Genomic DNA, 12,709 nt, shown 5'->3' on the forward strand with positions numbered 1-12,709 from the left:
AATTTCAAATCCCGTTAGAAATCTTACCACATACAAATATCTCAGGGTGGGATTATGACCAGCAATGCTCGCCCCCACTATGAACCAGGTGGTGGTTTCAGCTCTCCCCCTTCTTACCCAGTGCATGGGCCACTTTGTCTCTGCTCCCAGCTCAGGGCCTGTGACCTGGTGGGTGAAACTGGGCAGGGAACTTCGTGAAGGAAACACTGAATCCACGGGATGACTGGAGAACCTCGTTTAGAAAATGGACAGCAACCAAAAGAAGGTGGAGGAAATGGAGCTGACGTTCCTCTCAAGGAAAGGCCTTTGGAATGGGCTGCAGGCCAGGTCATCACAGAGCACTGGGGCCACCACTGCTGCCTACACCTGTGTAATAGCGGGTCCAGCATCACGGGCCTGGGCAGAGCATCCAGCTGTCTGAGTGGAGACGGTTGCACCCAAACCCCAGGCAGAAGGGTTCAGCAAGCACAGGTAGTTGATCTTTTTTGGCTTCTGTGGTGAGAAATGCCAGGAAAACAAATGAACAAAAAGAGAGACATATATTCCAGAGATTTAATACATATGGGGCTGAGGAGTTCTCAATGAGGTGGTCCTCATTGATTTTTGTTTGTTTGTTTCATTTGCTTTTATTTTTCATCTTGGTGGAAAATTTGTGATTTTCCTTCTCAGAAAAATAGAACCATACTTTAATAATTTATACTGCTGATTTCATGTATTTTGACAGTTGTATCACATCTCCCAGCCTTCTCTTCTCTAGGAAGTAGTGGATTCATGGGTCCCCTGAGATTCCAGCACTCTGTAATGACTGTAGGAATACTACCTTGTCTATCATGCAAAGTGACAGATTAGAACATGGCATAGATTCTTACTGCTGTCTGTTGGAAAAACAATGTTCCAAAGATCATCAGACAGTTCTAATATTATGTGGAATTCTATTATTACGTATTAACATTTAAAAATACCACAGAGAATTAATAATCAAAGCCTGACATAATGGAATGAAGGTTTTAATAGTCCAGTTGCTGAAATTTTTTTTTGTAATTCCTTTAAGGGAATTTTATTATAATATCTTGATCTTTTTCTTAATCAAATACTGAGAGTGGAAAGAGTGAAATTACCAGGGCCAGGGGGTCAGGGTAGGGGTAGGGGACAGTGGGGAGAAGGTAGCTGCCATGATTTCTTAAGAAGCATATGATAGCCATGAAGAAACCAGCTGTGATTGCTTGAAAATTTTCCTTTCAGAATTATAACATCACATTTTATAACATTTATGTAGCATTCTTCCTAATTTGATGTTTCATCTGACTATGATGTTTTAAATTCAGTGATAAAGGTTAGTGCCTGAAGTGTTACAAAAATCCATTTTTATTTGGGAGACACTCTTGAGCAAAATATATGCTGCATTTATTGTGTTAGCACTTCACTCTAGAAATGCATACTTGATGGTAGTTCATTTTAGGTATGCTGTTGATTCCATTTAAAAAATGCAAATGAAGAAGTGCTTTATAGGTGGCTGGCTTTTATTTCTCTGCCAGTGCTTCTCCATGGTATCCTGAAATTTCCCCTCATGTGAAGTGTCCCATTAAGCATTCCTGCCATACTGAAATTAATCTGACCTCTGGATTTATTCACTGCCATTGGCACCCCAGAGGAGCAGAATGGTCCAGAGGAGTATAATCAACAAAATACACACGAAACAATAAAAAAAAAAACCTTTTTCTCTAAGTCTTTTAAAACCAAATACACAGAGTAAAATAGTTTCAAGGTAGTTGTCTATCTGCATGATCGTCTTTTTTTTTTTTTTTTTTTTTTAACTTTTACTTTTATAGTGATGGGGTCTCAGCAGGCTGGTCTCAAACTCCTGGGCTTAAGTGATCCTCCTGCCTCAGCCTCCTGAGTAGCTGGGATTATAGGCGTGAGCCACTGTGCCTGGCTCTCATGATCATCTGAGAAAAGATATAATCCTTTTAAAAAGAAGTTCATGTGTTTCCAAGAACTTTATTAATTTATTTGATTATAATTCAGTGAAATTTGGAAAACCAAAATGCCTTGCCATAAGTATCTATTTTCTTGTGTACAGGTAAAATTAAATTTTTCTCTGTGTTCATTGCATTATGTAAAAGGATTTTCATCATATTTGAAGGGTATATTGGAGTGGGGTGACTTAAAATCCAGACGGGTGTCCCTGGTCCCTTTGGGGGTCCATGGGTCATCTCAAAGAGGTCAGCAGCTGAATCTGAAATGTGGCTTTTCACCAGATTTGTACAGATGTGAGGGATGGTGTGATTTCAGATAGTTTCTGTAATGTACACATAATTCACACCAGAAAGACTTTAGCGGGAAAGGCAGCCCTGCTCCAGAACAGCTGAGCTTGAGCTATAATGAGAGACACCTGATGCCATTTACGGACAAAGAAAAAGATTTCAATTATGAGTCTCACACTGGAAGTCATAAACCTACTCCAAATTGCAGGGCCTACTTTGTGATCAGGTTTACCACTAAGTGGGCAAATCCATGTGACATGTTTTAGGAAGAAAGGCAGTCAGGGATTTATGTACTTAACTAGGAAGTGATTATCCGTGCATCTCTAGTCAGGGCAGTTAGTGCAAAAAGATATAGGGCAGAGACCAGTTTGACTTACTCAGGGTGTTAACTATAGAATATTTTTAATGAAATTCAACTTATTCCAGGACTAGTACATACTGAGAACTAAAATATGCAGAACTGAGAGCTATAGGTCAGCGAGAGAAGGGTAGTGATTCACTATAGGTTTCCATAAACTTGCCTTTTAACAGATAATTACAAAATCCAAAATGCATTTTAACTATCCATAATTTATTGGACACTATTAATTTATTCATTCATTCAAAAAATGTCTATTGACAGCTCTTGGAGCTTCCATTTCTAGTTGGAGGAAGGAGAACAAATAAGAAACATGAGTAAGTAAATTATATTTATTTGTTAAAGGGTCATCAGTTTCATGACAAAAAGCGAGACATAGGGCAAGAAGGACTGGGAATGCCAGAGGGAGGTTTTGCTTTTAAATATAGTGGCCAGGGGGGAATGGGGACTCATGAAATTTAAGCAGAGACCTGAAGGAGCTGAGGGATTTAATCATGCCATGTTCTGGAAAAATGCATCTCAGGCAGAGGGAATAGTCCACTTAAAAGCATTGACATGTTGGGAGGCAGAGGTAGGAGGATTGCTTGAGGCTAGGAGGCTAGGAGTTTGAAACTAGCCTGGGCAACATAGTGAGACACCATCTCTACAAAAAAACCAAAAAGTAGCCGTGGTAGCACACCCCTGTAGTCCCAGCTGCTTGGGAGGCTGAGGCAGGAGAATCACTTGAGCTCAGGAGTGTGAGGTTGCAGTGAGCTATGATGATGCCACTGCCCAGGCAACAGAGTGAGACCCTGTCTAAAACAAAACAAAACAAAACAAAACACTGAGGCAGGATACTGAGGAGCATCAAAAAGATCATTTTTGCTGAAGTGTAGCCTAGACTCCTGCATCAATCCAGGTAAGCAATGATGGTGTGTCAAACCACGATGCAGGTATTGGAAATGGTGAGAGGTGGTCGAATTCTGAGTGTATTCTTGAAGTAGTGATAACAGAATTTCCTGACAGATGTGAGTTGTGAAAGAAATAAAAGAGTCAAAAATGATTTTCATGTTTTTGGCCTGAAGAACTGGAAGGATGACCAGTTGAGATGCGGAAGGCTGTAGGGGTGGGGGTGGGGGTTGCCTTACATCAGTAACGGGTGCGTTGACACTGAAACAGAGATGCTGAGTAAGCAGTTGCATATATGAGTTTGGCATTTGGGAGACAGGTATGGAATGGAGGAATAAATTTAGGAATCTTCAGCATATAAATGGATTTAAAGACTTGACACTGGATACATTTGTTCCCACCACGTGTGAGAATGTATTAATAATTTGAACAGAGAAGAGGACCAGAGATGACCAACACTGAGAGTTCAGGGGATGAGTAGGAACCAGCAAAAAAGACCGAGAAGGAGCGCCCAGTGAAGTGGAGGGAAACTAAGGGAGTGTGTTGTCCTGAAGCCTCGGGAGGAAAAGGTATTGGGGAGGAGGGAGGGAACAACTTTGACAAAAGTACCCAAGTGTCAAGTAAGATGAGGACTGAGGATTATTAACAATGTGGACATTGAACTCTTGTTTCGAATATATTGCCAACTGTACTCTGACAACCTTGAACATAATTTAAAAGAATCAATATACCAGCGTATGAATTACTGGGCTGTCTGAATTAATTCAATTCAGATTAAAAGCCTTTACTTTCTTATTATCTGAAAATAATCTACAGAAAATTTCATGAGCAGTAACCATGTCTGGTTTATGCACCACTGTAGCCCTGGTGCCTGACACAGAGGCTAACACGTAGTAAGATTCATTATGTTTCTTGAATGAATGAATGAATGTCAGCTGGGTTTGTTTAATTTGAACCTTGTGAGTGGGATAGACATTTCAAGCATCAAAGAACATTGAATCTTTCATGAGAGGATTATCTATTTTAGCTTTTTATTATTTGATCATTCAGATATTTATAAACAAGTTCGTAATAGTTTTATGGTTTCAAATATAACCATACAATACCTTTTTTCTTTCTGGATGTTAAAATGTAATCATCTGTAATAAGAATTAAGAAAATATTAACTGTAGAACTCATTTGAAAATTTAAAAGATAAATTATCTTTATATCTATAATATAATAAATGATCCCCATATATATCTATGGTAATAATAATGAAGTAATTAAGAACAATTTGGAATGTGTAAAATATTTTCCCCAATATACTTATAAAATAATCACTTCAAAAAGTAAGTGAAATGCGTTTGCAAGAAGCACACCAACACTGCCCAGAGATACCGTAGTCCATTTTAGTAGTTTTGAGATAACTAACACCTCCCCTTAAAGTGCTGAAATTGTTACCCATTTTAGATTTAAAAAGGAGTGACTTTCTAAAGTATGTTTCAATTCCCCCTTTCCTTGCCCCAGCCTTCTTAGAGTATTCTGAACATAATTTAACTCCGATTTAAGGTTATCAAAGACAGACACATGTATCAGGCTAGGAGCCAAGACTGTCGGAGGGTTTGCATTCACAGTTTAATTTATTTCCTATTGACTGGAAAAGGTCGGAGAAGAGTGGAATTTGTCATTTTGCCTCAGCATTCTTTTGAATCTCAGGCACTGAGAGTCTGGGGAGACTCATGAATGAGCCACTTAGCAAGTGGAAATGCCTAGACAACTACATCTCAACAGAGCTTTGTTTTTCTCTACTTACCATTTCTGACGTTACTTTTTTGAAGTATTAAACAATAAAAACTTTTCAGTGTGTAAATGACCAGAGGTGAGAAAACATTAGCTAAAGTTGAATTACAGCTTAATTTGTGGTTTGAGAATAGGCTCTAGAGCAGGTGATTTATTTTTTTTTTATTGTGGTAAAATATTCATAATGTAAAAATGTACCATTTTAACCATTTTTTGAGTATACAGATCAATGACATTAAGTACATTTAAAATGCTGTGCAACCATCACCACCATCCAACTTTTTCATCTTCTCAAACTGAATCTCCAGACCCGTTAACAGTAACTCCCATTCGTCCCTTCCCCATCCCCTGGCAACCACCATCCTACCTTCTGCCTCTATGAAGCTGACTGTTCTAGGTACTTCATATGAGTGGAATCATACAATATGTGTCCTTTCGTGTCAGGTTTATTTCACTGAGCATAATATCTTCAAGGTTCATCTATGTTGTAGCATATGTCAGAATTTCATTTTTTATACCAGATGTACCAGATTTTGTTTATCCATTCATCCGTCGATAGACATTTGAGTTGTTTCCACCTTTTAGGCTATTGTGAACAATGCTACCTAGAATAGTATATACAAATACTTGTTCAAGTCCCTGCTTACATTTGAGTGGAGCTACTGGATCAGATGGTCATTCTGTGTTTAAGTTTTTGAGGACCACCATACTGTTTGTCTGGAGCAGGTGATTTTTGATGGAAGTGTGATTCCAGAGAAGCCTATACATGTCCTTATAAACATGTCCGAATTTGAAAGTCTCTCGAGGTATCCCTGAGGTGTACCACTGTCGCTGCAGCAGTTTTTAATACCTTGTCATTTCGTGGTTCAGCAGGAGAGCTGGTGGGCAGAGGATTGTCAGTCGTCCCATTTCGCCCATGTGGTAGCCTTCATTACTGGGTAGCGTGTCCCTCGTGAGAATACTGGCCATCAGGCCTGCCCAGGGCAGAGAACTTGAGAGCCTCTGTGTTACTGTACACAGTCAAAAGTTCAACAACAGTTTTTGAGTTACCAGAGAGTTCAGAGCACAAACTGTAACAGAAATGTAATCCTTTTAAAGAACAACATGGTAGCAAGTGAAAATGGTACACAAACTGGGTAGACAGGAGCTAGTGGAGAGGATGGAGGAAATGGATGCATCCGTAATCCGTGGTATTAATCATGAACTAGATTCTGATCCATAGCACAGGGACTGAACAGGATTCACGAATGAATAGCAAAGTTTTTGTATTGCCTACAGGTCCAGGGTAAGAAATGGTTTTAGGAACAGAAAGCAAAAATCCGTACATATAATTAGCGGAGAGAGAGAGACAGGAAATGAGATGCAGCTCACATATTGAGCAGAGGAAGAGACTCAGTCCAAATATTGATGCCTGTCTTCTTCAATTGCTTATACAATTTCTTAGAACTTCTCACATTAATGAATACACCTAGTATATAAACAGGTGGTATTTGTATAATATTGCACTATTACAACATGCTGTGTCTTATAGAAGTAGTTGTACAAATCTTTCACATGTGGTCTGCCAGATTATGATTATTTCAAATTTCTTTTTGCTGCAACTGAATATACATACTGTTTTAGCAATTACTGTCAGATAGATTGTGCTAGTGCTATAGGTAAATGCAGTATAGGGTGAGGGTATGATTCTCTGCAAATAAGAAGGGAAAAGCATCATGTAATTCCAGCTGGGATTAAAGATCATGTATGTGAGAACTTTATTTCATGAATATATAACAGTGAAGTTACAAAAGAAAATACTAATTCCCAGTAACCCAGTACTGAAGGGCGAGCTAGTGAATAGCTCAATACTCTTGCATGTTTTAATAGATATTGTCACCCAGTGTTATACTGCAACAATTATTGCCGGAGCTAGTGTTGTTTTAAATCTTTTAATTCATTTCTTTGAGTGTGCCACTATAAATTTTATACCAATAAGCATCATAAACACAAAGGCTGGAATTACATCCTTATACAGTTTCTTTCTCTGAAGAATTGTAAAGTACTACATAAGTGTCAAATCATTTTGTGAACCTAGAAATACTGGTTTAATTTTTAAATGTGTTATGTCTGTGTGTTCTCTGGTCATATAATACTCAACATGTAGCTGCTAACCATGGGAGGTAGTTTTAGAAGGTTGTCTGTTTCCCTAGAGATAAAAAGAAGCATCTTTTGCTTTTCTACTTGATAAATCAAACAGCTAATGTTTGGTGGTGAAAAATAGAGTACTCTCAGTGTTGTCCTCTGCGATAATTCTGAGTGTACCAGATAATAAGAAACTGATCTAATGACATTAAAAAATATACTACAAAAATTGTTTCTACCTGATGGTATATATTTTTAAAATGATGAAATAACCAAAATACAAGTGGGACTTTCACATGCTACCAATAGATAAATAAATACATGCATGCATACATATATAAGAAAGATGAGTAGGCCAGGCGCAGTGGTTCACGCCTGTAATCCTAGCTCTTTGGGAGGCCGAGGCGAGCGGATTGTTTGACCTCAGGAGTTTGAAACCAGCCTGAGCAAGAGCGAGACCCCGTCTCTACTAAAAATAGAAAGAAATTAATTGGACAACTAAAAATATATAGAAAAAACTAGCCGGGCATGATGGCGCATGCCTGTAGTCCCAGCTACTCGGGAGGCTGAGGCAGGAGGATCACTCGAGCCCAGGAGTTTGAGGTTGCTGTGAGCTAGGATGATGCCACAGCACTCTGGCCTGGGCAACATAGTGAGACTCTGTCTCAAAAAAAAAAAAAGAAAGAAAGATGAGTAGTCACATTGGGCAAGATAATCATTAAGGCCCTTCCAGTTCTAAAATTTTGGTTCTAACTAATGAGAGGGATGTTTCAGGATATAAATCCCTAGTTGACCTTCCCTTGATAGTAGACAAGCATTGTGTGGGAACCAGGCAGATCTTTGCCGAGGGTGTAGTGTCCACCATAGACTCCTATTGTTCCTAGGAGTTAGTTGTGGCCTCTCTGGTCCTCTCTCAAGAAGGGCATCTGGAATTGGAAAGGAGGGGGTTGGAGCTGAAAAGATTCAGTGACTGTAGGAACTTGGCGTTGAGTTGTAGCCCTGGGTAGAAAAGGGAGGACCCATATGACTCTGGATCTAAACAGGATAAGCAAACTTAACACTTGCTCTGAAATCTGCACAGCGTGCTGGCACTGAGAAGCTCTTCTATTTTAAATCAAGACAGAGGGATTATAGGATTCCATTGAGTAAGCTTTGAAATGAGGACAGTAAGATAAAGGGACCAGCCCTGAGATCAGATTTCCTTATTTATCTCCACTGCTTAGCACAGTCAGTGATACAGGAATTGTCCTTCCCTTTGCCAGGATGAACGTGGCAGTGAGTTTTTCAGGACCATTGCCACGAGTCTTTGTCCCCTTTTAGAACTGATAGAGACCTGCACATTCCTGATGATTTAAGGACACACATTCAGTGAATGTGTTCCCAGCCTTCAATCAGATAAGTTAGATTTTACACAATCTGTTTTTGTAGAGTAGAGGTACTTAGATATTTTGAGCGATGATTTGGTCATCAAAGTGCTAAAGAAATGATGTTGAATCCTGCCATATGTGGCAACGTGGTTGAACCTGGAGGACAGTGTGCTAAGTGAGCTAAGCCAATCACAGGACAGATACTCCATCTTTCCACTTATATGAGGTACCTAAAATAGTCAAACTCAAATAAACAGAAAAGAGAATGTTTGGTGCTTGTCAGGGGCTGGAGGAAGGGGGAAATGGGGAGTTGCTATTCAACAGGTATAAAGTTTAAGTTATGTAAAACAAATAAGTTCTAGAGATCTGCTATACATCCTTTTGCCTATACTTAACAATACTGTATTATGCATTTAAAAACTGGTTAAGATGGTAGATCTCAGGTTAAGTATTCTTACCACAATAAATAATAATAATAATAATAGGGAAATGGTGTTGTTTCGGGGAGAGGGAGAAACACATTTCTCACTTGGAGATTTCCATAAATTTAACAATTAAGAATTACCACTCCGGGACAGATCCGTGTTCTGTCTTTCTTAATGTCAGTTTCTACATGTGAGGAATGTACCTTAGGACTGTGCCCGGGCAGTACAGACCTCAAGAATTACCTTTCTTTCCCTCTACTGCTGGGATGGAGACAGGAAGCGCCCGTCCCATCTCTTAATCTTCCCAGTATCACCATCTCACTCTTGCTCTAGAAACTCAGAGCCCTAATCCTTCCCCAGTTCTTGAAGTGAGATGCTCAGGAAAGACCAAATTCAGGTACTACTCTGAGATACGACCAGATATTTGTGTCCAAAGTTTGTAGAATTTGGACATTTCCAGATGTTTTAAGTTGGTTGGTGGAGGAAGGGTGACAAAAAGAGGACATTTCGAACTCTGTTTTCCTGAGCATCCCAAATCAGAAGTAGCGAGCAGTGGCAGGAGTGTCAGACACAGACAGGCCGATAACTCGGAGCCACCAAAGGAGGGATGGCTGCCCGGGACAAAGAGGCCCAGTGGGTGCACGGTCAGCAGGCACCAGATGTCACGATCCTGGGAGGTCACGTGGAATCGTTGAAAGAGTTTTGGGGTCAGACAGGCCTATATGTAGATCCCAGCACCATATATCAAGACTTGAATAACGTTAGGAGTTATTTTACCTTTTTGTGTTAAAATGATAATAATACCAACCTCACAGATTATTGTAAGGTTTAACTGAATTGCGCACAAATCCCTGGCATAGAGAGCATTCAACGAGTGCTCCTTTCCTGTCGTTCCTTTAGCGCGTTCTCATGCCTTGTCATCGGACTCCCCATCCCTCCCTCTCACCCCCACCCAGCATTCAGAGCTGCAGTCTTACCTTTGAGGGTGTTGTAAGCTGTGTCGTGCCCCTCCAGAATTCTTAGGTTAAAGTCCTCAACCCCAGGACCTCAGAATGTGGCTGTACTTGAACACAGGGTCTTTAAAGAGGTAATTAAGTTAAAATGAGGTTATTAGAGTGGGCCTTAATCCAATGTGACTTGCTGTCCTAAGAAGAAGAAATTCGGATACAGAGGGAAAATGATATGAAGAAACAGAGAGAAGGTGGCCACTGCCAGCAAAGAAGAGAGACCTCAGGAGACACCAACCCTGCTAGCACCTTGATCTCAGTCTTCTGACCTCCAAACCTGTGAGATCATAAATTTCTGTTGTTCAGGGCACCCAGTCTGTGGTACTTTGTTATGGCAGCGCAAGCAAACTGATTCAGGTGTTGTCACTGAAGACTCGAAGCGAAATGAACCCCTGCTCTCACAGCCCAGCAGATGGGGAAAGAGTGAGGGCAGCTCCTGGTCCATTGTGTTAGAAATGGGGGAGATGTGTTTGGATGTTGCAAACTCAGTAGGCTTCCGTTAACACAAGGTAGCAAGTTTTTGTAATATTACTGATACTGTTTTGCAAACAATGCTGATGGCTAACCTAGAGGCCTAACCACCCAGAAAACAAATCTTCTGGACCATAACCTATTAACTAAGACACTTCCTGTATCTTGGTTTATATTATTTAACTTACTGTTGTTCACTTTTGTCTTTGATGTTGCATTATGCCATTCTCCAGGAAAAGGTCGCCAATAATTTCTGGGCCATTTTCCATGGTGGTTTGATAATCCCTAGCATGTAGTTTAGACCAGCGTAGTTTGTTAGATATAAATCCAGAGGTAGAGGCTGCGGAAATGCACCAAACCACCTGGGAAGTCCTGCTTCTCCCCAGATCACACAACACCTCTACACCTCACGTGGAGATTCTAGTGCAGGGCAGGTCCTGTCTGGACAGGGCGTGGTGGGCACAGGTGTGGCTGGGGTTGAGAGGAAAGGAGCTCTGGGAAGGGTAGGGTGGAAAACGTAGTTTAAAAATTCACTGGCTTCTTTTTTTTCTCATTATATTAATTTGCCCACATTGTAATTCACCTGCATTTTTCTGTTTATTCACACTTGAAAGGTCTTCCAGCAAGTTATTCTTAACAACTTGGCATCTCGCCTCCAGAAAACTTTAGTGTTACTAGAAGCTAAATATTCACTGTGCGCTTCCTCCCTTAGAATGTGGATAAAACTGTTAGCACTAAATTTTAGGGAACTCCTACTCTTAACATTGCAGTTTAGTGATGTGTTTGTCCTCTGTATTCAACTAACAGCCCCTAAAACATGCCAAATGCTATTCTAGGTGCTTTTACTTTCCTAGTTTAATTCCAAAAACAGCCCAGTGAGATAAACGTTTGGGAGAAAGTTCAGAGAGGCTAAGTAGCTGGGCCAAGGTAAAACATCAAACAGGTGGCAAAAAGCCAGGATATAAACCTCCGTGGGGGTCATGGAATGAATGAATGAATGAATGAATAAATAAATAAATATAATGACAGGTTGTGCTAAGTGCTAAAAAAAAAAAAGGGATGTATTGCGATGGTGATTGCACGGACTAACTAGACAGAAGAAGCTGACATTTAAACTGCAACCGGCAGGATGATAAAGAGTGAGCCAGGTGTGCAGTCAGGTAAAGAGCTTTTCACACCTGGGTAAAGACACTAAGGTTTGGTGTGATTTAGAAACAGAAGCTCAGTGTGGTTGCAGCTTAGTAAACAAGGGGGTTGGTGAGGAGAAGTGATCTTAGAGGAGAGATAAGAGGAGCCGGATCATGCTTGACCACTGAGGCTAAGGGCAGGAGATTGGACTTTATTGTAGATTCAGTGCAAAGCCTTGGAAGGGTTTTAAGTGAGATGACATCATTGATTTGCCTTTTAAGAGAGATTATAGTTTTCTCATTGCAAAATGAATTTTCAAGGACCTGCGTGGAGATCCAATGAGGAATGTAGGTTGACTGGCACAGTGTTTGTGGTAAGACTGCTAAGAATATAAGGACTGGCTTTTACAGTAACTGAGAAAGTACAAACTGGAAAGCACGTGTTCGGGGTTCAAATTCTGTACCATGGATGCCTTATCCTTAACCTTTGTTTCTATTCTGAAGGTGTTTATCTGGCCTTGACAGAACAATTTCTACTAATTTACTGAGCAGTTTATATTTAGAATGTCTTTTGCTCTAGGGTTATGTAAAAGTCAGTAATTTTTTTCCAGAATGCATTAAAGTAGGATTTAAGATAATTTTGTAGCCAGAGAAACCTTCAAGATGAAGTGTAAATCTTTGTTTAACACATTGCCTGCCACACTAGAAAAAAAGTTTTTTCCTTGGGGCCACAGCATTTTATTATGAAAATAGAATAAAAACTTCAAAAGCAAAACGATCCTTTCTAATTTGATGAAAAATTGGTTATTTTTTATTGTTTTCTGTGCATGAGTCATATGCAATTAAATTGTCAGTATTAATTGTAACAATAAGAACATCAACAAGTAAGATTTTCA

At 39.9% G+C, this 12,709-nt stretch overlaps 1 protein-coding gene across 1 annotated transcript in view; it reads left to right on the forward strand.

Annotated features, from left to right (window-relative positions):
• The first annotated feature begins 219 nt into the window (after positions 1-219).
• Positions 220-12,709, forward strand: part of ZDHHC2 (zinc finger, DHHC-type containing 2) — a 78,134-nt gene continuing 65,644 nt past the window's right edge. The window contains exon 1 of the mRNA XM_012662902.1: positions 220-471. Coding sequence (XP_012518356.1) covers positions 220-471 — 252 coding nt within the window. The remainder of the gene's footprint in view (positions 472-12,709) is intronic.

Source organism: Propithecus coquereli, unplaced genomic scaffold, assembly GCF_000956105.1.
Source record: "Propithecus coquereli isolate 6110/MARCELLA unplaced genomic scaffold, Pcoq_1.0 Scaffold79, whole genome shotgun sequence".
Lineage (NCBI taxonomy): Eukaryota > Metazoa > Chordata > Mammalia > Primates > Indriidae > Propithecus > Propithecus coquereli.